The following is a 24,138-nucleotide window of genomic DNA, read 5'->3' on the forward strand; positions in this document are numbered from 1 at the left end:
TATTGTGTTGTACACACTGAGCAGCACGGTGTGACTGTGGAGATGTATATATTGTGTTGTACACACTGAGCAGCACGGTGTGACTGTGGAGATGTATATATTGTGTTGTGTACACACTGAGCAGCACGGTGTGACTGTGGAGATGTATATATTGTGTTGTGTACACACTGAGCAGCACGGTGTGACTGTGGAGATGTATATATTGTGTTGTGTACACACTGAGCAGCACGGTGTGACTGTGGAGATGTATATATTGTGTTGTACACACTGAGCAGCACGGTGTGACTGTGGAGATGTATATATTGTGTTGTACACACTGAGCAGCACGGTGTGACTGTGGAGATGTATATATTGTGTTGTACACACTGAGCAGCACGGTGTGACTGTGGAGATGTATATATTGTGTTGTACACACTGAGCAGCACGGTGTGACTGTGGAGATGTATATATTGTGTTGTACACACTGGGCAGCACGGTGTGACTGTGGAGATGTATATATTGTGTTGTACACACTGAGCAGCACGGTGTGACTGTGGAGATGTATATATTGTGTTGTACACACACTGGGCAGCACGGTGTGACTGTGGAGATGTATATATTGTGTTGTACACACTGAGCAGCACGGTGTGACTGTGGAGATGTATATATTGTGTTGTACACACTGAGCAGCACGGTGTGACTGTGGAGATGTATATATTGTGTTGTACACACTGAGCAGCACGGTGTGACTGTGGAGATGTATATATTGTGTTGTACACACTGAGCAGCACGGTGTGACTGTGGAGATGTATATATTGTGTTGTACACACTGAGCAGCACGGTGTGACTGTGGAGATGTATATATTGTGTTGTACACACTGAGCAGCACGGTGTGACTGTGGAGATGTATATATTGTGTTGTACACACACTGAGCAGCACGGTGTGACTGTGGAGATGTATATATTGTGTTGTACACACTGAGCAGCACGGTGTGACTGTGGAGATGTATATATTGTGTTGTACACACTGAGCAGCACGGTGTGACTGTGGAGATGTATATATTGTGTTGTACACACTGAGCAGCACGGTGTGACTGTGGAGATGTATATATTGTGTTGTACACACTGAGCAGCACGGTGTGACTGTGGAGATGTATATATTGTGTTGTACACACTGAGCAGCACGGTGTGACTGTGGAGATGTATATATTGTGTTGTACACACTGAGCAGCACGGTGTGACTGTGGAGATGTATATATTGTGTTGTGTACACACTGAGCAGCACGGTGTGACTGTGGAGATGTATATATTGTGTTGTACACACTGAGCAGCACGGTGTGACTGTGGAGATGTATATATTGTGTTGTACACACTGAGCAGCACGGTGTGACTGTGGAGATGTATATATTGTGTTGTACACACTGAGCAGCACGGTGTGACTGTGGAGATGTATATATTGTGTTGTACACACTGAGCAGCACGGTGTGACTGTGGAGATGTATATATTGTGTTGTACACACTGAGCAGCACGGTGTGACTGTGGAGATGTATATATTGTGTTGTGTACACACTGAGCAGCACGGTGTGACTGTGGAGATGTATATATTGTGTTGTACACACTGAGCAGCACGGTGTGACTGTGGAGATGTATATATTGTGTTGTACACACTGAGCAGCACGGTGTGACTGTGGAGATGTATATATTGTGTTGTACACACTGAGCAGCACGGTGTGACTGTGGAGATGTATATATTGTGTTGTGTACACACTGAGCAGCACGGTGTGACTGTGGAGATGTATATATTGTGTTGTACACACTGAGCAGCACGGTGTGACTGTGGAGATGTATATATTGTGTTGTACACACTGAGCAGCACGGTGTGACTGTGGAGATGTATATATTGTGTTGTACACACACTGAGCAGCACGGTGTGACTGTGGAGATGTATATATTGTGTTGTACACACTGAGCAGCACGGTGTGACTGTGGAGATGTATATATTGTGTTGTACACACTGAGCAGCACGGTGTGACTGTGGAGATGTATATATTGTGTTGTACACACACTGAGCAGCACGGTGTGACTGTGGAGATGTATATATTGTGTTGTACACACTGAGCAGCACGGTGTGACTGTGGAGATGTATATATTGTGTTGTACACACTGAGCAGCACGGTGTGACTGTGGAGATGTATATATTGTGTTGTACACACACTGAGCAGCACGGTGTGACTGTGGAGATGTATATATTGTGTTGTACACACTGAGCAGCACGGTGTGACTGTGGAGATGTATATATTGTGTTGTGTACACACTGAGCAGCACGGTGTGACTGTGGAGATGTATATATTGTGTTGTACACACACTGAGCAGCACGGTGTGACTGTGGAGATGTATATATTGTGTTGTACACACTGAGCAGCACGGTGTGACTGTGGAGATGTATATATTGTGTTGTGTACACACTGAGCAGCACGGTGTGACTGTGGAGATGTATATATTGTGTTGTGTACACACTGAGCAGCACGGTGTGACTGTGGAGATGTATATATTGTGTTGTACACACTGAGCAGCACGGTGTGACTGTGGAGATGTATATATTGTGTTGTACACACACTGAGCAGCACGGTGTGACTGTGGAGATGTATATATTGTGTTGTGTACACACTGAGCAGCACGGTGTGACTGTGGAGATGTATATATTGTGTTGTACACACACTGAGCAGCACGGTGTGACTGTGGAGATGTATATATTGTGTTGTACACACACTGAGCAGCACGGTGTGACTGTGGAGATGTATATATTGTGTTGTACACACACTGAGCAGCACGGTGTGACTGTGGAGATGTATATATTGTGCTGTACACACACTGAACAGCACGGTGTGACTGTGGAGATGTATATATTGTGGAGTGTTAGGGAATATGGGTGATAGTCACACAGAGATGTGAGTTCTGGCTTGACTACTACAATACTACAGGCTATGGTACTGCACTACCGTATGTAGTGGTCCTACACCTCCATCTACTGGTCGCTTGGTGTTATTACTGCACTACCTTATGTAGTGGTCCTACACCTCCATCTAGTGGTCGCTTGGTGTTATTACTGCACTACCTTATGTAGTGGTCCTACACCTCCATCTAGTGGTCGCTTGGTGTTATTACTGCACTACCTTATGTAGTGGTCCTACACCTCCATCTAGTGGTCGCTTGGTGTTATTACTGCACTACCTTATGTAGTGGTCCTACACCTCCATCTAGTGGTCGCTTGGTGATATTACTGCACTACCTTATGTAGTGGTCCTACACCTCCATCTAGTGGTCGCTTGGTGATATTACTGCACTACCTTATGTAGTGGTCCTACACCTCCATCTAGTGGTCGCTTGGTGTTATTACTGCACTACCTTATGTAGTGGTCCTACACCTCCATCTAGTGGTCGCTTGGTGATATTACTGCACTACCTTATGTAGTGGTCCTACACCTCCATCTAGTGGTCGCTTGGTGATATTACTGCACTGAAACTGTAAGTTGAGAAATAGTTCAGAAAAAGGGGAAGCAGGTCAAGTTTAATTAGTCAAATGTTAAAGGGACATTCTGCATTTTCCACATCCATGTGTTTTATTTAAAAATGAGTGATATACTCCCATGTCTTTTTAAGGATCAATGTCACACTTCTCCTTTATAGCATGAGAGATACTTTATTTATTGTTATATAACGTTGCAATAATTTATAGCTTTTAAATAGGCACATTCTTTACTCCTCTACCCTGGATTTTTTATTATTTTTACCATAAACCTCAATATAATCTGGCAGCGTAATTACATTTAAAAACGTTTCTTCAACAGTGTGTGTTAGAAAAATGAAAGTAAAAGTATGTGAAAGATTTGAAATAGTATTTGAACCCAGGTCTGGACAGGTCAACCTGAGGACAGTGGATGAATAGAAACATTAGACTCAATAGGCACGTGGATGGAACTGTTGTTGGTGTGTGTGTGTGTGTGTGTGTGTGTGTGTGTGTGTGTGTGTGTGTGTGTGTGTGTGTGTGTGTGTGTGTGTGTGTGTGTGTGTGACAGTCCAAAGAGGTGACTGGAGTATATATTCCTATTCTTGCCGGTACCTGAGTCCATCATATCTAAGGATCACTACGGAATCACCACGACAACAGCCTTTGATTGCTGTGGCAACCGAGCAGCCATGTGCTCTCTCCCTGCAGTCTATTTTTACACGTTGTCAGTGGAGATGGATAGACAGACAGACACACACACACACACACACACACACACACACACACACACACACACACACACACACACACACACAGGCCTCTGTATTGTGACAATAGAAAGAGTCAGGGCCTTATGTAACAGACACTATATCACTGAATAACATGACATGCTCTTTCACCTTCCTCTCTCTTGTTACCATCCCTCCTCTTTTTCGCTTTCTCTCACTTTTTGCTGTCTCCTCCCCTCCAACATATTCTCTCTCTCACTCTAATTTTCTCTCTCTCTCTCTCTCTCTCTCTCTCTCTCCCCTTCCACCCATCTTTTCCCCTACACCTACACCTCCCTCCCTCCCTCCTCTTCCCCCCCCTCCTCTCCCCCCCCTCCCCCTCCTCTGCCTCTCCCTCCCTCTCCGCCTCTCCCTCCCCTCTCCTCCGCCCCTCCCCCTCCCTCCCCCCTCCTCTCCCCCTTCCTCCCTCCTCCCTCCCTCCCTCCCCCTCCTCTCTCCCCTTCCTCCCTCCCCCTCCCCTCCTCCCTCCCTCCCCCTCCTCTCCCCCTCCTCCCCCTCCTCCTCCCTCCAGATTCCTAATGAGGGCAGCCTGGTGTTGGTTATATCTCTGATCGTGCTGCAGGGTCTGACTGGCATCTCCTTTGGTCTGGTCATCTCATCTGCCATCGATGACGAACAGAACGCCAACCAGGCTGCCCTTGGTATCTTCTACCCCAACCTCATCGTCAGTGGTACGTCACACACCAAACCTGGCTTCAAATACATGTGTATTTGTTATTTAAATACTTCTTTTCTGTGTATTTAATAATGTTGCCTGAATCAATTTCTGTTGAAAGTATTTGAAAGTATTTTCAAATGATTTCCTATAAATACTATTTGCAATTTTTTTTCAAATACTATGTTCAAATGCCCCAGTTAAATGCATCGGAGTGTTTGAGTATTTTCAGCAAATTGTCTTATCAAATCAAAAATATCTAAATGCTTCTAAATGTCTTTGAATGTAATTGATACCCTAAATAGTATTTGAACCCAGGTCTTACACACACACAAGGACGCACGCTAGCATACACACACACACATACACACACACACACACACACACACACACAAAACCTCAGTGGTATTTTATGGAGGGGTCACTTTGTAAATCTACAATATTAGCTCTCACATGTTCTCACAATGAAGTTTAATAAAATGTTATTCACTTCAATTCCAGTTCAGTTCTTACAACTCTTTCTCTGACAGACTCTCTTTCTCTGACAGACTCTCTCTTTCCCTAACTCTCTCTCTTTCTCTGACAGACTCTCTCTTTCTCTGACAGACTCTCTTTCTCTGACAGACTCTCTCTTTCTCTGACAGACTCTCTCTTTCCCTGACAGACTCTCTCTTTCCCTAACTCTCTCTCTTTCCCTAACTTTCTTTCCCTGACAGACTCTTTCTTTCCCTGACAGACTCTCTCTTTCTCTGACAGACTCTCTCTTTCTCTGACAGACTCTCTCTTTCTCTGACAGACTCTCTCTTTCCCTAACTCTCTCTCTTTCCCTAACTCTCTTTCCCTGACAGACTCTCTCTTTCTCTGACAGACTCTCTCTTTCTCTGACAGACTCTCTCTTTCCCTAACTCTCTCTCTTTCCCTAACTCTCTTTCCCTGACAGACTCTCTCTTTCTCTGACAGACTCTCTCTTTCTCTGACAGACTCTCTCTTTCTCTGACAGACTCTCTCTTTCTCTGACAGACTCTCTCTTTCTCTGACAGACTCTCTCTTTCCCTAACTCTCTCTCTTTCCCTAACTCTCTTTCCCTGACAGACTCTCTCTTTCTCTGACAGACTCTCTCTTTCTCTGACAGACTCTCTCTTTCTCTGACAGACTCTCTCTTTCCCTAACTCTCTCTCTTTCCCTAACTTTCTTTCCCTGACAGACTCTCTCTTTCCCTGACAGACTCTCTCTTTCTCTGACAGACTATCTCTTTCTCTGACAGACTCTCTCTTTCTCTGACAGACTCTCTCTTTCCCTAACTCTCTCTCTTTCCCTAACTCTCTTTCCCTGACAGACTCTCTCTTTCTCTGACAGACTCTCTCTTTCTCTGACAGACTCTCTCTTTCCCTAACTCTCTCTCTTTCCCTAACTCTCTTTCCCTGACAGACTCTCTCTTTCTCTGACAGACTCTCTCTTTCTCTGACAGACTCTCTCTTTCCCTAACTCTCTCTCTTTCCCTAACTCTATTTCCCTGACAGACTCTCTTTCCCTGACAGACTCTCTCTTTCTCTGACAGACTCTCTCTTTCTCTGACAGACTCTCTCTTTCCCTGACAGACTCTCTCTTTCTCTGACAGACTCTCTCTTTCTCTGACAGACTCTCTCTTTCTCTGACAGACTCTCTCTTTCTCTGACAGACTCTCTCTTTCCCTAACTCTCTCTCTTTCCCTAACTCTCTTTCCCTGACAGACTCTCTCTTTCTCTGACAGACTCTCTCTTTCCCTGACAGACTCTCTCTTTCCCTGACAGACTCTCTCTTTCCCTGACAGACTCTCTCTTTCTCTGACAGACTCTCTCTTTCTCTGACAGACTCTCTCTTTCTCTGACAGACTCTCTCTTTCTCTGACAGACTCTCTCTTTCCCTAACTCTCTCTCTTTCCCTAACTCTCTTTCCCTGACAGACTCTCTTTCCCTGACAGACTCTCTCTTTCTCTGACAGACTCTCTCTTTCTCTGACAGACTCTCTCTTTCTCTGACAGACTCTCTCTTTCCCTAACTCTCTCTCTTTCCCTAACTCTCTTTCCCTGACAGACTCTCTCTTTCTCTGACAGACTCTCTCTTTCTCTGACAGACTCTCTCTTTCTCTGACAGACTCTCTCTTTCCCTAACTCTCTCTTTCCCTAACTCTCTTTCTCTGACAGACTCTCTCTTTCTCTGACAGACTCTCTCTTTCTCTGACAGACTCTCTCTTTCCCTAACTCTCTCTCTTTCCCTAACTCTCTTTCCCTGACAGACTCTCTCTTTCTCTGACAGACTCTCTTTCTCTGACAGACTCTCTCTTTCCCTAACTCTCTCTCTTTCCCTAACTCTCTTTCCCTGACAGACTCTCTCTTTCCCTGACAGACTCTCTCTTTCTCTGACAGACTCTCTCTTTCTCTGACAGACTCTCTCTTTCTCTGACAGACTCTCTCTTTCCCTAACTCTCTCTCTTTCCCTAACTCTCTTTCCCTGACAGACTCTCTTTCCCTGACAGACTCTCTCTTTCTCTGACAGACTCTCTCTTTCCCTGACAGACTCTCTCTTTCTCTGACAGACTCTCTCTTTCTCTGACAGACTCTCTCTTTCTCTGACAGACTCTCTCTTTCTCTGACAGACTCTCTCTTTCCCTAACTCTCTCTCTTTCCCTAACTCTCTTTCCCTGACAGACTATCTCTTTCTCTGACAGACTCTCTCTTTCTCTGACAGACTCTCTCTTTCCCTAACTCTCTCTCTTTCTCTAACTCTCTTTCCCTGACAGACTATCTCTTTCTCTGACAGACTCTCTCTTTCCCTGACAGACTCTCTCTTTCCCTAACTCTCTCTCTTTCCCTAACTCTCTTTCTCTGACAGACTCTCTCTTTCTCTGACAGACTCTCTCTTTCTCTGACAGACTCTCTCTTTCTCTGACAGACTCTCTCTTTCCCTAACTCTCTCTCTTTCCCTAACTCTCTTTCCCTGACAGACTCTCTTTCCCTGACAGACTCTCTCTTTCTCTGACAGACTCTCTCTTTCTCTGACAGACTCTCTCTTTCTCTGACAGACTCTCTCTTTCCCTAACTCTCTCTCTTTCCCTAACTCTCTTTCCCTGACAGACTCTCTCTTTCTCTGACAGACTCTCTCTTTCTCTGACAGACTCTCTCTTTCTCTGACAGACTCTCTCTTTCCCTAACTCTCTCTCTTTCCCTAACTCTCTTTCCCTGACAGACTCTCTTTCCCTGACAGACTCTCTCTTTCCCTGACAGACTCTCTCTTTCTCTGACAGACTCTCTCTTTCTCTGACAGACTCTCTCTTTCCCTAACTCTCTCTCTTTCCCTAACTCTCTTTCCCTGACAGACTCTCTCTTTCTCTGACAGACTCTCTCTTTCCCTAACTCTCTCTCTTTCCCTAACTCTCTTTCCCTGACAGACTCTCTCTTTCTCTGACAGACTCTCTCTTTCTCTGACAGACTCTCTCTTTCCCTAACTCTCTCTCTTTCCCTAACTTTCTTTCCCTGACAGACTCTCTCTTTCCCTGACAGACTCTCTCTTTCTCTGACAGACTCTCTGTTTCTCTAAGACTCTGTTTCTCTAAGACTCTCTGTTTCTCTAAGACTCTCTGTTTCTCTAAGACTCTCTGTTTCTCTAAGACTCTCTCTTTCCTCCTCTCCCTACAGGTATAATCTGGCCTGTGGAGTGCATCCCCTATCCACTACGTTACATCAGTCTGGCCCTGCCCCAGACCTACGCTTCTGAAGCCCTACGATGCATCATGTACAGAGGTAACACACACACACGTTATCCAATAGCAATTAGTTACACAACACAGTACATTGAAGCTTATATCCTGTCTGCACCGAGTTGTGGCATCAGCCCTATGTGTCGCCCTAAACACACACACACACACACACACACACACACACACACACACACACCACACACACACACACACACACACACACACACACACACACACACACACGTGTTACCTGAGACTTTAGACACCTGATTCGTCCGGAATCAGCAGCGAAGTGTTCTAAATGATTCACAATGCCAGTAGTCACACAGTGTTCTAAATGATTCACAATGCCAGTAGTCACACAGTGTTCTAAATGATTCACAATGCCAGTAGTCACACAGTGTTCTAAATGATTCACAATGCCAGTAGTCACACAGTGTTCTAAATGATTCACAATGCCAGTAGTCACACAGTGTTCTAAATGATTCACAATGCCAGTAGTCACACAGTGTTCTAAATGATTCACAATGCCAGTAGTCACACAGTGTTCTAAATGATTCACAATGCCAGTAGTCACACAGTGTTCTAAATGATTCACAATGCCAGTAGTCACACAGTGTTCTAAATGATTCACAATGCCAGTAGTCACACACTGTTCTAAATGATTCACAATGCCAGTAGTCACACAGTGTTCTAAATGATTCACAATGCCAGTAGTCACACACTGTTCTAAATGATTCACAATGCCAGTAGTCACACAGTGTTCTAAATGGTTCACAATGCCAGTAGTCACACAGTGTTCTAAATGATTCACAATGCCAGTAGTCACAGTGTTCTAAATGATTCACAATGCCAGTAGTCACAGTGTTCTAAATGATTCACAATGCCAGTAGTCAGACAGACACACGTGACTTAGTCATGGGCTTCTAGTGGAGGAGAGATATCCTGCTCTCTCTGTCTGTCTGTCTGTCTGTCTGTCTGTCTGTCTGTCTGTCTGTCTGTCTGTCTGTCTGTCTGTCTGTCTGTCTGTCTGTCTGTCTGTCTGTCTGTCTGTCTGTCTGTCTGTGTCTGTCTGAGCTTCCATGTCAAACTGAGACAACACACACACACACACACACATCATGTGATGACGTCTCTCCCTCAGGCTGGGGTCTCTCCAGGATGATGGTGTGGCGAGGCTTTGCTGTCACCCTGGGCTGGAACACTTTCTTCCTCGTCCTGGCCACCGTCATCCTTAAGCTGAGGACCTGAGACGTCAACCAAGGCCTACCCAGGGAACATGACTTGAGCGGGGGGGGGGCTAGGCCCCTTCCTAGTCTCAGCATGTCTGTGTCGGGGGACACTGTGCTTTAAGGGGGAAAGTACTGGTATTCCACAGTTCCTCTTGCAGACAGACTAGAGGTCGACTGATTAATCGGAATGGCCAATTAATTAGGGCCGATTTCAAGTTTTCATAACAATCGGAAATCGGTATTTTTGGATGCCGATTTGGCCGATATTTTTTTTTTTTACACCTTTATTTAACTAGGCAAGTCAGTTAGGAACAAATTCTTATGTTCAATGACGGCCTACCGGGGAACAGTGGGTTAACTGCCTTGTTCAGGGGCAGAACGACTGATTTTTACATTGTCAGCTTGGGGATTCAATCTTGCAACCTTTCGGTTACTAGTCCAATGCTCTAACCACCTACTTTACATTGCACTCCACAAGGAGCCTGCCTGTTACGCGAATGCAGTAAGAAGCCAAGGTAAGTTGCTAGCTAGCATTAAACTTATCTTATAAAAAACAATCAATCAATCATAATCACTAGTTAACTACACATGGTTGATGATATTACTAGTTTATCTAGCCTGTCCTGCGTTGCATATAATCGCTTAGGTACACGTTGCTCCAACCATAAACATCAATGCCTTTCTTAATCAATACACAAGTATATATTTTTAAACCTGCATATTTAGTTAATATTGCCTGCTAACATGAATTTCTTTTAACTAGGGAAAATGTGTCACTTCTCTTGCAACAGAGTCAGGGTATATGCAGCAGTTTGGGCCGCCTAGCTCGTTGCGAACTGTGAAGGCTATTTCTTCCTAACAAAGACAGCCGACTTCACCAAGCGGGGGATGATTTAACAAAAGCGCATTTGCGAAAAAAGCACAATCGTTGCACGACTGTACCTAACCATAAACATCAATGCCTTTCTTAAAATCAATACACAGAAGTATATATTTTTAAACCTGCATATTTAGCTAAAAGAAATCCAGGCTAGCAGGCAATATTAACCAGGTGAAATTGTCACTTCTCTTGCGTTCATTGCGTCAGGGTATATGAGAGGCAGGGTATATGCAACAGTTTGGGCCGCCTGGCTCGCTGCGAACTAATTTGCCAGAATTTTACGTAATTATGACATAACATTGAAGGTTGTGCAATGTAACAGGAATATTTAGACTTAGGGATGCCACCCGTTAGATAAAATACGGAACGGTTCTGTATTTCACTGAAAGGAAAAACGTTTTGTTTTCGAGATGATAGTTTCCGGATTCGACCATATTAATGACCTAAGGCTCGTATTTCTGTGTGTTATTATGTTATAATTAAGTCTATGATTTGATAGAGCAGTCTGACTGAGCGGTGGTAGGCAGCAGCAGGCTCGTAAGCATTCATTCAAACAGCACTTTCGTGCGTTTTGCCAGCAGCTCTTCACAATGCTTCAAGCATTGCGCTGTTTATGACTTCAAGCCTATCAACTCCCAAGATTAGGCTGGTATAACCGATGTGAAATGGCTAGCTAGTTAGCAGGGTGCGCGCTAATAGCGTTTCAAACGTCACTCACTCTGAGACTTGGAGTAGTTGTTCCCCTTGCTCTACATGGGTAACGCTGCTTCGAGGGTGGCTGTTGTCGATGTGTTCCTGGTTCGAGCCCAGGTAGGAGCGAGGAGAGAGACGGAAGCTGTACTGTTACACTGGCAATACTAAAGTGCCTATAAGAACATCCAATAGTCAAAGGTATATGAAATACAAATCGTATATAGAGAAATAGTCCTATAATTCCTATAATAACTACAACCTAAAACTTCTTACCTGGGAATATTGAAGACTCATGTTAAAAGGAACCACCAGCTTTCATATGTTCTCATGTTCTGAGCAAGGAACTTAAACCTTAGCTTTTTTACATGGCACATATTGCACTTTTACGTTCTTCTCCAACACTTTGTTTTTGCATTATTTAAACCAAATTGAACATGTTTCATTATTTATTTGAGGCTAAATTGATTTTATTGATGTATTATATTAAGTTAAAATAAGTGTTCATTCAGTATTGTTGTAATTGTCATTATTACAAATAAATAAAACAATCGGCCGATTAATCGGCATCGGCTGTTTTGGCCCGACAATAATCGGTATCGGCGTTGAAAAATCATAATCGGTCGACCTCTAAGACAGACCCACACCGACACGCACAATCACACACCCTCCTCCCCCCTCCTGCTTGCCAACTCAAAGTAGCTCACCCTGAGAACCAGAGTCTATGGGTGAAGGACTACTAGGTGGGGCGAATCATTCCAAATCTTGCAGGTAGAAATCTACTTCATAGAAAGGATAGCTTTCGCTATTCCATTAGAGTTGTGGCTGTTCTTTTATGTTGTCGTCTTTCAAGCTGCAATGCTTTGAATGTTTCAACTGCCTGAATCTGCCCTGCAGTAATGTTTCTCAACCCAGTTGTTTTACATACAGCCCAGCTAGCACATTTGGTTCCTTTGAAGTTGTAGGAACATATGTTTTTGGTTTCACATTGGTTGTGGGAAGGGAGCCATACTTTCCTGACCGGTAAAACTGAAAGTTCTTCAAACATTCTGACAAGAGAAGTTCCAAGAAAAGCAAAATTGTCACGTCTTACTTCTCTGACCTATTTGAGAACATTCCCAATGTCAAACCAGTTGGAGAACATTACCAAAATTGAAATGAAATGTAGCTATATTTGAACTTATATGAAACGTTGAAACACATAACGTAATGAAAAATGTTTTTGTCAAGTTCATTAAATGTGCAGAGAATGTTCCAAAGCCAAGCAACTATCCTGCACCATTCCCAGGAAGTTGTGGGAAGGTTGTATGCTAAATAACCATAGGACAACCACAACCATAGGACAACCAACCAAGTAACATATGGTTCTCAGAACATTATGTGCTTGCTGGGAGTATTGTCTGATTCACACTACAGGGCCGGGCCAAGCTGTATTGGGCTGGCCTGGTTACGCGTCCACCATAGTTCCTGGAACCATGTTGGAAAGGACAATGTGAAGATAAAATATCAGCCAGTACAGTTCAGGACGTTCCTATAGTGTGAATCAGACATCAGTCAAACGGCTGGTGGACCCAAAGAACTGAGGTTGAGAAACACTGTAGAGTAGGAGTGCTGATCCAGGGTCAGGTCCTCCCTGTCCATAATAATGATTTATTATGATGCAAACGGCTAAACTGATCCTAGGTCAGCACTCTTACTCTGAGACGCTTGATAAATAGGGTCCCTGATCCCTGTCATTTATTATAGGCTCCAGAACACACTGTACACAGTACAGGTTATTATAGGCTCCAGAACACACTGTACACAGTACAGGTTATTATAGGCTCGATACACGTACTTATAGGCTCCAGAACACACTGTACACAGTACAGGTTATTATAGGCTCCAGAACACACTGTACACAGTACAGGTTATTATAGGCTCCAGAACACACTGTACACAGTACAGGTTATTATAGGCTCCAGAACACACTGTACACAGTACAGGTTATTATAGGCTCCAGAACACACTGTACACAGTACAGGTTATTGTAGGCCTTAGGCATGTTTTACTTGTACCACCTGTTCTGAACATAACAATGCATTGATTGGAGGTTTATATTTACAATTGCTGTTGACGTTTTATGAATTACCCCTTCTACAGCATATGTTGACTGTATTTACACAAATGATAGAGAGATATATAATACTATATATTTCAGATTTTTTGAGGGAACTGTGTAAAAAAAATACAATGTTTGATGTTTTTGGTATTGTGGTGTTACTGGATAGAGCTACTGATGCGTGGGTAAAGAATGGCCACGACAAGAAGGACTCCCGTTTGACGGACGTTTTACTGAGGGATGTTCTCTGATGATGGGAATTCACGTTCAGTAGATGCTCTTCTACAACTGGTGGCGACACCGGCTCTGTCCAGGCGCTCAGCCACAGAACGATGTCCACGTCCGTGCGATTAGCATGCGAGCAAACTTCCCAACTAACTGTGGGAAAACCACACAACTGGCTAACCTCAACATGGCACGCCCACTAACCAATGAGCGACTATCAGAAGGTGGACAGTAGAACCCACAGGGGAGAACAAGGAGCTATGCCATCTGCACTACACTATGGATAGAAGTGTATTTTGATGAACTGAAATGCTAAACTCAATGTTGGACAAAAAAAAACGAAACTTATTTTTGTCCTCTGCTATTTCCAGGGGCCTCTGGGTCTGAATTCATAAAGCAGAGTGGAAGTGCTGATCTAGGACCAGTTTTGCCATTTAGATCATAATGAATAAGACTACATGGACAGGAGGGGACCTGATCCTAGACCAGCCCACCAACTCTGAGGTTCTTTGTGGATATGAGCTGTGGTCTCTGTATTTTGTTCTGTTTTGCTTCCTGTTGCCTGATTTGACAGGAAGTGGTGACCCTGTCTCTTGGTTACCAGGTAATCTAACCTCACAGTATTGGCTTGCTGCTGAAGTAGCCTTGGCTTCTGGTTATTGGTGGAATTCTGTATTGCTGGAGTCTGTTTTGTGCCTGTGCTTGCAGCATACCCCTTATAAAAAGGGCAGTTTGATTGTCCTGATGGTGATTGCATGGGGCTTGTCCCGTCATGGTTAACTGTTCTCAGATATCGTATTTATTTGTTTGTTTATTTGGGTCCCCGTTATCTTTTGCAGAAGCAGCAGCTACTCTTCCTGGGGTCCACACAAAATACAAAACATGACAAGTAACAAAACACTGGTACACTGACAGACAAGGACAGTCACACACATTTAAAATACAATAATATACAAACAATTCAACAACAAACTGTGTGTGTGTGTGTGTGTGTGTGTGTGTGTGTGTGTGTTACCTGAGAAGGTCATCCGCTTTTAATTACTTTTGTCTTCCCATCACCCCCCTGCTGCTGGACAGGAGTGGTGGCTGCTGGGTAAAACCCTTGGACATATACCATAGCAAAGAGCATGCAGTCATTTCTGTTTTAATAACATCTCTCCAGCATGTCCATTCATTGTGTTTTATTACTGCTGGTATTATAATGTATTATTCCATATGTGAAATCAAAGTGGCCAACAAGAGATATTGAGGTCTCTTAACTTCCCTGAGCGGGATCAATCAATTTCTCTGATCCAATGGGAGCTCTATATTTCAGAGCTTCTATTGGGTTTTGGGATGATTGACAGCAGCCCATGGTATTCCGGCAGTCCTGAGATTTCATATCATGTATTTCTAGTGTCCATCCTTCATAGTGTCCAAGTCGTGCCATTGACCACTATTACTGAATGAGAAATATGTTTACACGCGTTGAACTGTCAAAGGCTGAAAATAGCTCACGGCAGAAGGAGCTAGTTCATGTCACTCTGTTTGTTGTTTCTAAATATTCTAATAGAGAAGTTACCATGTTAAGTTATAAAGTTAAAGCATCTACACCAGCATGTGTGTTACTGTATGAATCAGAATTGATTGATGTTTTCTGCAGAATAGTGAATTTTAGACCGTAAGGCAACTTTTCAAGGTGACTGCAGAAGTTACATTTACTGTGCTTCCAAAATGGCACCCTATTCCCTACATAGTGCACTATTTTTGACCAAACCCCTAAGGGCCCTGGTTAAAAGTAGTGCACTGTATAGGGAATAGGGTGTCATTTGTGCACTCTTAAACGTTCTTGTTTAACATGGCATATATATTTTTTTTAAGTCAAGTTTGTATTATAGAGAAAGAGTGTTCTACAAATCAAGTTTCAATTGAGGAAAGTGACATAAATATTTATATGTACCGTATTGGGGTCAAGAGGTCAAGGACCATCACGGCTGAACCTTTGAGTTTATTAAGTGTTAATTAATGTGGAACTCCATATTTATTGTGTTTCCTGCATTGCTCACGGTCTGTTGCCTTTTATGTGTTTGCTTGTGCTGCTATTTCCCACATCATAAGGGACACATCCACATTCATCTGGAATATATGTGTCTTACAAATGACATAACAGCTGTTATAAACACTTATGACTGCAGATGTTATCTTTTGACGACTGACGTAACACTGTCATGACAAACTGGAATTGAGGTAGGAAATCCCTCAAACCCTTCATTAGATTGTAGCACTGTTATAACAGACATAACAGGTTTTATATATATATAATGTCAGCTTATGACAACTGACTTAACACTCATGACACCAAACTGTTATTTAGGTCAGCTAGTTACCACTAGCCAACTAGCTTATAGATAATGTTAAGACTATTCATGTCATTTGTTATGTCAATGATATGTAGGCCTTATGCCAGGGCATAGGGTTCAGGTAACGTGTTAGCTGCCATAATGTATAGGCTGCGTCCCAAATGGCACCCTATTCTCTACATAGTGCACTCATTTTGACCAGAGGCCTATGGGCACTGGTCAAAGGTAGTGCACTATAAAGGCAATAGGGTGCCATTTGGGACGGGGTGCCATTTGGGACTTTTATATATGTATCCATACCAGACCTGTGTTCAAATACTATTTGGAATCTTTCAAATACTTTGATCCTTTGCTTTTAGCCTGTCTGGAATGTGAGATGGGCGGGGTTTGCAGTTTTGCAACTATTCTATTGGTTCCATTGTGCCAGGCAAACATGATCAAGCCCAGCTAAAGGGTTTTAAGATACTGTATTTCGAATATACTGAACAAAAATAAGCGCAAGAAGTGTTGGTTCTATGTTTTACGAGCTGAAATAAAAGTTCCCAGAAATGTTCCATACGCACAAAAAGCTTATTTCTCTCAAATTTTGTTCAAAATTTGTTTACATCCCTGTTAGTGAGCATTTCTCCTTTGCCAAGGTAATCCATCCACCTGACAGGTGTGACATATCAAGAAGCTGATTAAACAGCATGATCATTACACAGGTGCACCTTGTGCTGGGGACAATAAAAGGCCACTCTAAAATGTTCAGTTTTGCCACACAACACAATGTCACAGATGTCTCAAGTTTTAAGGGAGCGTGCAATTGGCATGCTGACTGCAGGAATCTCCACCAGAACTGTTGTCAGAGAATTGAATGTTAATTTCTCTACCGTAAGCCGCCTCTAACATCATTTTAGAGAATTTGACAGTACGTCCAACCGGCCTCACTACCGCAGACCATATGTAACCATGCTAGCCCAGGACCTCCACATCCGGCTTCTTCACCTGCGGGATGGTCTGAGACCAGCCATCTGGACAGCTGATGAAACTGGGTTTGCACAACCAAAGAATTTGTGCACAAACTGTCGGAAACCGTCTCAGGGTAGATCATCAGTATGCTCGTCATCCTCACCAGGGTCTTGACCTGACTGTAGTTTGGCGTCGTAAACCACTTCAGTGGGCAAATGCTCACCTTCGATGGCCACTGGCACAATGGAGAAGTGTGCTCTTCACAGATGTATCCTGGTTTCAACCATACAGATAGCAGACAGCGTGTATGGCGTCGTGTGGGTGAGCGTTTTCTGTCAACCTTGTGAGATAGAGTGCCCCATGGTTGTGGTGGTGTTGTAGTATGGGCAGGCCTAAGCTACGGACAACAAACACAATTGCATTTATTGATTGCAATTTGAATGCACCGAGATACCGTGACGAGATCCTAAGGCCCATTGTCATGCCATTCATCCACCACCATCATCTCATGTTTCAGCTTGATAATGCACAGCCCCATGTCACAAGGATCTGTACACAATTCCTGGAAGCTGAAAATGTTCCAGTTCTTCCATGGCCTGCATACTCACCAGACATCTCACCACCCATTGAGCATCTTTGGGATGTGTGTTCCAGTTCCTGCTGATATTCATCAACTTCCCCCAGCCATTGAAGAGGAGTGGGACAACATTCCTCTGGCCACAATCAACAGCCTGATCAACTCTTATGTGAAGGAGATGTGTCACGCTGCATGAGGCAAATGGCGGTCACACCAGATACTGACTGGTTCTGATCCACGCCCCTACCTTTTTTTAAAGGTATCTGTGACCAACAGATGCATATCTGTATTCCCAGTCATGTGAAATCCATAGATTAGGGCCTAATTTATTTATTTAAATTGACTGATTTCCTCATAACTCAGTAAAATCTTTGAAATTGTGTCATGTTGCATTTATTTTTTTGTTCAGTATAGTATTTGAACCCAGGTCTGACCCATACTCCTCTGTGACATCATGTATATGCTGTGACAGCAAACATGCTCTGAAATACTCTTCATGTCTCTGAAACAATAAAACCTTCATGAGTAATGTGTCTTTGGTTGGGTTGTTTTTCCTGCTGATGGTGGTCTACTGACTCATGTTGCATGGTTTATACCTGGTGGTGTTTCTCAGTCAGGTGTAGTCACATGCATGGTTTATACCTGGGGGCGTTTCTCAGTCAGGTGTGGTCACCTGCATGGTTTATACCTGGGGCGTTTTTCAGTCAGGTGTAGTAACATGCATGGTTTATACCCGGGGGCGTTTCACAGTCAGGTGTGGTCACATGCATGGTTTATACCTGGGGGTGTTTCTCAGTCAGGTGTAGTCACCTGCATGGTTTATACCTGGGGGTGTTTCTCAGTCAGGTGTAGTCACCTGCATGGTTTATACCTGGGGGTGTTTCTCAGTCAGGTGTAGTCACCTGCATGGTTTATACCTGGAGGCGTTTCTCAGTCAGGGTTTAGTCACCTGCATGGTTTATACCTGGGGGCGTTTCTCAGTCAGGTGTGGTCACCTGCATGGTTTATACCTGGGGTGTTTTTCAGTCAGGTGTAGTAACATGCATGGTTTATACCTGGGGGCATTTTTCAGTCAGGTGTAGTCACATGCAAGGGGGAGAGAAATAAAGAGAGGTGGAGAGGAAGAGAGTAACAGGGAGGGAGAAAGAGAATGTGAGAGAGTAGAGAAAGTATGATCTTATTGCATTGAGAGGGTCATTGTGTTCTCCTCCATACTAATAACCCCAAATGGCACCCTATCATTCCCTGTATAGTGCACTATTCTCCCTCCCGTGTGTACATGTTGCTGGTCGCTATGGTATTGACCCTGCAGTCAATGGCACCCTATAGATACTTGCTGGCTGCAAATATATGCGTGCCTCAATGGGTGTTAGGCCTGCCCTTATTGAGCTCTATGGGTGTTAGGCCTGCCCTTATTGAGCTCTATGGGGGTTAGACCTGCCCTTATTGAGCTCTATGGGGGGTTAGACCTACCCTTATTGAGCTCTATGGGGGTTAGGCCTGCCCTTATTGAGCTCTATGGGGGTTAGGCCTGCCCTTATTGAGCTCTATGGGGGTTAGGCCTGCCCTTATTGAGCTCTATGGGGGTTAGACCTACCCTTGTTGACCTCTATGGGGGTTAGACCTACCCTTATTGAGCTCTATGGGTGTTAGGCCTGCCCTTATTGAGCTCTATGGGGGTTAGGCCTGTCCTTATTGAGCTCTATGGGGTTAGGCCTGCCCTTATTGAGCTCTATGGTTGTTAGGCCTGCCCTTATTGAGCTCTATGGGTGTTAGACCTACCCTTATTGAGCTCTATGGGGGTTAGGCCTGCCCTTATTGAGCTCTATGGGGGGTTAGACCTACCCTTATTGAGCTCTATGGGCGTTAGGCCTGCCCTTATTGAGCTCTATGGAGGTTAGGCCTACCCTTATTGAGCTCTATGGGGGTTAGACCTGCCCTTATTGAACTCTATGGGGGGTTAGACCTACCCTTATTGAGCTCTATGGGCGTTAGGCCTGCCCTTATTGAGCTCTATGGGGGTTATGCCTACCCTTATTGAGCTCTATGGGGGTTAGTCCTGCCCTTATTGAGCTCTATGGGGGTTAGACCTACCCTTATTGAACTCTATGGGATTAAAGAACCTCACCTCTCAAAACACTAGGGTCATATTCATTAGGGCCCACTGTAGCAAAACGTTTCAAAATGATGTGCGTTTCTTACGCACATCATTTTGTGCGTAAGAAACAATTTAAAACAAAATTGTGGGTTTCTTACGGGCCTCCCGAGTGGCGCAGCGTTCTAAGGCACTGCATCGCAGTGCTGGAGGCGTCACTACAGATCCGGGTTCGTCCCTGGGCAGTGTTGCAGCCAGCTGCGACCGGGAGACCCATGAGGCGGCGCACAATTGACCCAGCGTCATCCGGGTTATGGGAGGGTTTGGCCTAGCCTGGATGTCCTTGTCCCATCGCGCTCTAACGACTCCTGTGGCGGGCCTTGCGCATGCACCCTGACACGGTCGGCATTTGGACAGTGTTTCCTCTGACAAATTGGTGCGGCTGGCTTCTGGGTTAAGCGAGCAGTGTGTCAAGAGGCAGTGTGGCTTGGCTGGGTTGTGTTTCGGAGGACGCACGGCTCTCGACATTCGCCTCTCCCGAGTCCGTACGGGAGTTGCAGCAATGTGGCAAGACTGTAGCTACCAATTGGATTTCACGAAAAAGGGGTCAAATGTTTTTATAATAATAATGAGGGTTTGTTATTGGACAATTTCAGGCAGTCCCTGTCTGTTTGTTTACTTTTGTTTGGTGACTAATAAGCCTTTAAAAGGTTATTTTGTAACTCATTTTGACCTGGTTTGATCTGATTCAAATCTAGATTTTGATCTGTGTTGTTTCTGTTAATGTCTGATGGTATTTGTCCTGGTTCAAAAGTCAAGGACACTTTATTTAAATTGGATGTCTTATTTAGAGCATGGGCTTTTCCTATTGGTGTGAATCCCTTGGTGTCATGTGACCTACAGACGCCAACGTTAGCGTTCTACTAATAGCTTCTCTCACCAAACTGTGTTACACAAATACAGGTAGATCACGTACGTGACTCTGCCCAGTCACCCGCATGCTCCCTGTAAATTCCCTGCAATATGCTAAACATTCTAAAACGTGTTCATGGTTACTGTCTCCATGGCAGCCTGACAACAGCGCAGGAGCCAGCCCCTAAACACCAGAGCCTGTGATAATCCTGTGACACCACCAGGCTTCCCTCCACACACACACACACACACACACACACACACACACACGTGCTTTAGGTGCCCTTTGCGCTGCTGAACGCAATCCTGTTGTTGCTATGTTTTGTTGCTTTAGCCCCGACAACAACAACACCCTGAAATGCACTCTTGGTAAGAGCAGAACAGAACACAGTGGTCTCTCTGAATTGAGCCCCTTCAGAATGTAACTCTTGAGTTCCAATTTGATGTTTCACGAGTCCTCATACAGAGGTGTATTCACTTCAGTGGCCTTTTGGAAAAGATAACTATTTGCTAAACATCCATCAGACCTGAAGCAGCCTGTGTGCTTTTGCATGTGGAGTCAAAGTGCCTGAGTCAGACCTGCTGGGTTCAAATACCATTTGCAACCTTTTAAATACTTGTAGCATTTGCCCTCGCCTGCCTGGCAATGGGTGAAGTTGGGTGAAGTTTGCATGTTGCAACTATTCTATTGGTCGATTGCGCCAGGCAAGCTCAATCAAGGACCAGCTAAAGTATTTAGAATTATTTCAAATAGTATTTGAACCCAGGTCTTGACTCTAGAGGTGCTCTGTCCCAATGTTGGACATGTTAAAGGGAGGTGTTGGTGTTGTAGCAATGGCAACATAAACAGGAGTAGCATGTAGTTTGCCAACAGAGATTAGAACATGGGCCAAAATACTGTATGTTCCCGTGTGGCTCAGTTGGTAGAGCATGGCACTTGCAACGCCTGGGCTGTGGATTTGATTCCCACAGGGGACCAGTATGAAAATGTATGCAGAGCGTCTGATAAATGACAAAAACATATTTTTTTATGTAAGCGTGTTAAAAAATATATTTTAAAAATTAGGTAAAGGCTTAGAGAGAGAGAGTATGTGTGTAGTCCCTGCTATAGTCCAATGTCCCATCCTATTCCCTATATAGTACCCAGAGCTCTGGTCAAAAGTAGGGAATAGGGTGCTGTTTGGACCATAGCTGTGTGTTTTATAGCCCTCTGACAGTGAGAGGGGTGAGGAAGCGTGTGTTTTTGATTACCTTGACCACGGTCTAGTTTAAATTAGTATTTCATCTGTCTTTGGCCCCAGTTGAATTTTCCCACTTACTGCATCCAGGGGATCATCTTGAATTCCATGTATGGTGTAGAATAAGGGTCCCCAAGTTTTCTTCCTTTGTGACCCACGAATTGAGGTGTCTTTTGAGCCACAAACCACCATTGAGAGGTGAAAAAACATACACAGACTAAAGAATAAGTAAAAAATATTATCTTGGCAGCTGAGAGAAAATGTTGCAGTTTCAAAGCTATTCTCCTGCGATTCCACACATCCTGGCATGGCGCTGAAAAAAATGTTGCCATTTTAAACCCAATATCCTGAAATTCTATACACTTTTCCATTGAGCTGAGAAAAACATTTGCATTTTTTAAGCAAATTTGTTTTTAAATTCTCAAAGAATATAGGCTATTATTGTCAAATGTATAGGTCCATTATCTTTTTACATACTTTATATTTGGCTTTAGTTGTTTAAGTTTACACTGAAAGCATTTTTCTATCTCGAAAATGTTGGGGGGCAGGCAATGTCATCCCGCGACCCACAAGTGGGTCCCGACCCACAGTTTAGGAACCACTGGTGTAGAAGACACTTACGCACGCACGTATGCAGGGTAAGTTACTTTCTATAGTTATAGTTACTAGTTAGCTGTCCAAATTGTAATCAGTAACATAGCTTTTGCATTACCCAAACTCAGTAACGTAATCTGATTACTTTCAGTTACTTTTGGATTACTTTCCCCTTAAGAGGCATTATAAGAAGACAAAAAGGAACCATCTCAACACATTTGATGTCATCATAGTTGTCTCTGACAGGTGGAACAAACTTCAACTTGTACCTTTTTTCAACGCTGAATTTGTCATTGACAAAACAGAAAGGTGTCATAATATTTTTTTTCTTTCCGGAAACATCCTTTCTGAATTTAAAAGTAATCCAAGAAGTAATCATCTAGTTTTTCAAAAGTATCTGTAATCTGATTACAATATTTTTTTTCTGGTAACAAAACTGATTACATTTACAGTTTGTTTTGTAATCAGGTGACATGTAACTGATGATATGTAATTAGTATTAGTTACTCCCCAACCCTGCACAGACAGACAAACGCTGGCATGGACACACACCCTATCTCACTCTCTCTCTCAAACACACACACTTGTATGAGCCAGGGGAATGAGTAAGAGACATGACATGATGAGGTAAACAAGGTAGTGATCAAAGGGATGATGGTGCATTTGTTCCCTTCACACAAACATTTTTCAAACACACACTTTCATTTTCACCTTCATTTTCCAGCTTTTTGATGCATTTTGTCTTTGTGTAACGGAACCAAGAATGGCAGTGCATGGAAAAATGCACACAAAAAGTCACAGAACAATGCAAGGAAAAAGTGACATACACGGAAAAAGGCAAACACACAGCCAAGCACACACAAACAAGCACATACACCCTCCTAGGGAATGAGATGGAAAGCCCTCTAGGCCTGTAGGCTTATGTTATGACTCCATTCAATTTCTCCCTTCCATTGACGTCTAGGGTGCTGGCATCTATAGATCAGGTTCACATGGGAGACATATTTATCACACACGATGAGTGTCCACCATCGGCTGTGAGGGCAGTAGACCGTGAGTCCCATGCAACCAGGCTTCGGTGGCTTGTTACAGCCTGTCTCAAACTCCTCTGTGGGAGAGAGAGAGTCCCAAATGAAGTTGGCAGCCTATTATTCCCTATATAGTATACTAGATTTGAGGGAATTTGCCACATATACAATGATTCATCTGTGTGGCATGAAGGTCTGGAGTAGAGGGAGATTATATCTCGGTTGGGATCTATCGAGTCCAAGATCTATACCTCAGCAATAAGGTAGGGAGTTCTGTATCATGAATATGGTCACAGGTAGATGGTGTTGTTCGTCCCGGCGCAACAGCGAGGGCCAGTCTACCCATAAAGTCCTTATACTCTTGCATAAGGGCCTTATCTTTTATATCAGTGAGAATTAATTTTTTTTTAAACAAAAGGTTCAATTGGTACACGCCCTCGTAGGGTTAGTGCTTCCACACAGCCATATCTCCATGTTACAGTGCGTGTTTATGGAAAACACTTGGGCTAAAATTGCTATCTAGTGTGCTCCAAACACCTGTGTGTAAGTGTAGCTCGGGAATAGTTTTGGCGGTTGGAGGCACCCATAGCTGTGTGGATCTGTGCAAAAC

At 43.8% G+C, this 24,138-nt stretch overlaps 1 protein-coding gene and 1 long non-coding RNA gene across 7 annotated transcripts in view; both read left to right on the top strand.

Moving 5' to 3' along the window:
* Positions 1-10,237, top strand: part of abch1 (ATP-binding cassette, sub-family H, member 1) — a 61,265-nt gene extending 51,028 nt beyond the window's left edge. For 3 of the 5 annotated variants that reach the window (XM_045687224.1, XM_045687230.1, XM_045687218.1), the window contains 3 exons: positions 4,788-4,947; positions 8,605-8,709; positions 9,811-10,234. In XM_045687224.1, the coding sequence (XP_045543180.1) occupies positions 4,788-4,947; positions 8,605-8,709; positions 9,811-9,917 (372 nt within the window). In that variant the 3' untranslated portion in view covers positions 9,918-10,234. Of the gene's footprint in view, positions 1-4,787; positions 4,948-8,604; positions 8,710-9,810 lie in introns of all 5 variants that reach the window. The other 2 variants (XM_045687207.1, XM_045687239.1) reach the window with 2 other exon arrangements.
* A 1,599-nt stretch (positions 10,238-11,836) lies between these two features.
* Positions 11,837-18,194, top strand: LOC123724373 (uncharacterized). 2 transcript variants are annotated; one of them, XR_006756882.1, is made up of 2 exons: positions 11,837-13,280; positions 13,340-18,194. It is a non-coding gene; the product is annotated as an uncharacterized lncRNA (long non-coding RNA). The 2 variants fall into 2 exon arrangements; XR_006756881.1 differs by having other exon boundaries at positions 11,837-13,242.
* Positions 18,195-24,138: the final 5,944 nt, after the last annotated feature.

This window comes from Salmo salar, chromosome ssa01 (assembly GCF_905237065.1).
Source record: "Salmo salar chromosome ssa01, Ssal_v3.1, whole genome shotgun sequence".
NCBI lineage: Eukaryota > Metazoa > Chordata > Actinopteri > Salmoniformes > Salmonidae > Salmo > Salmo salar.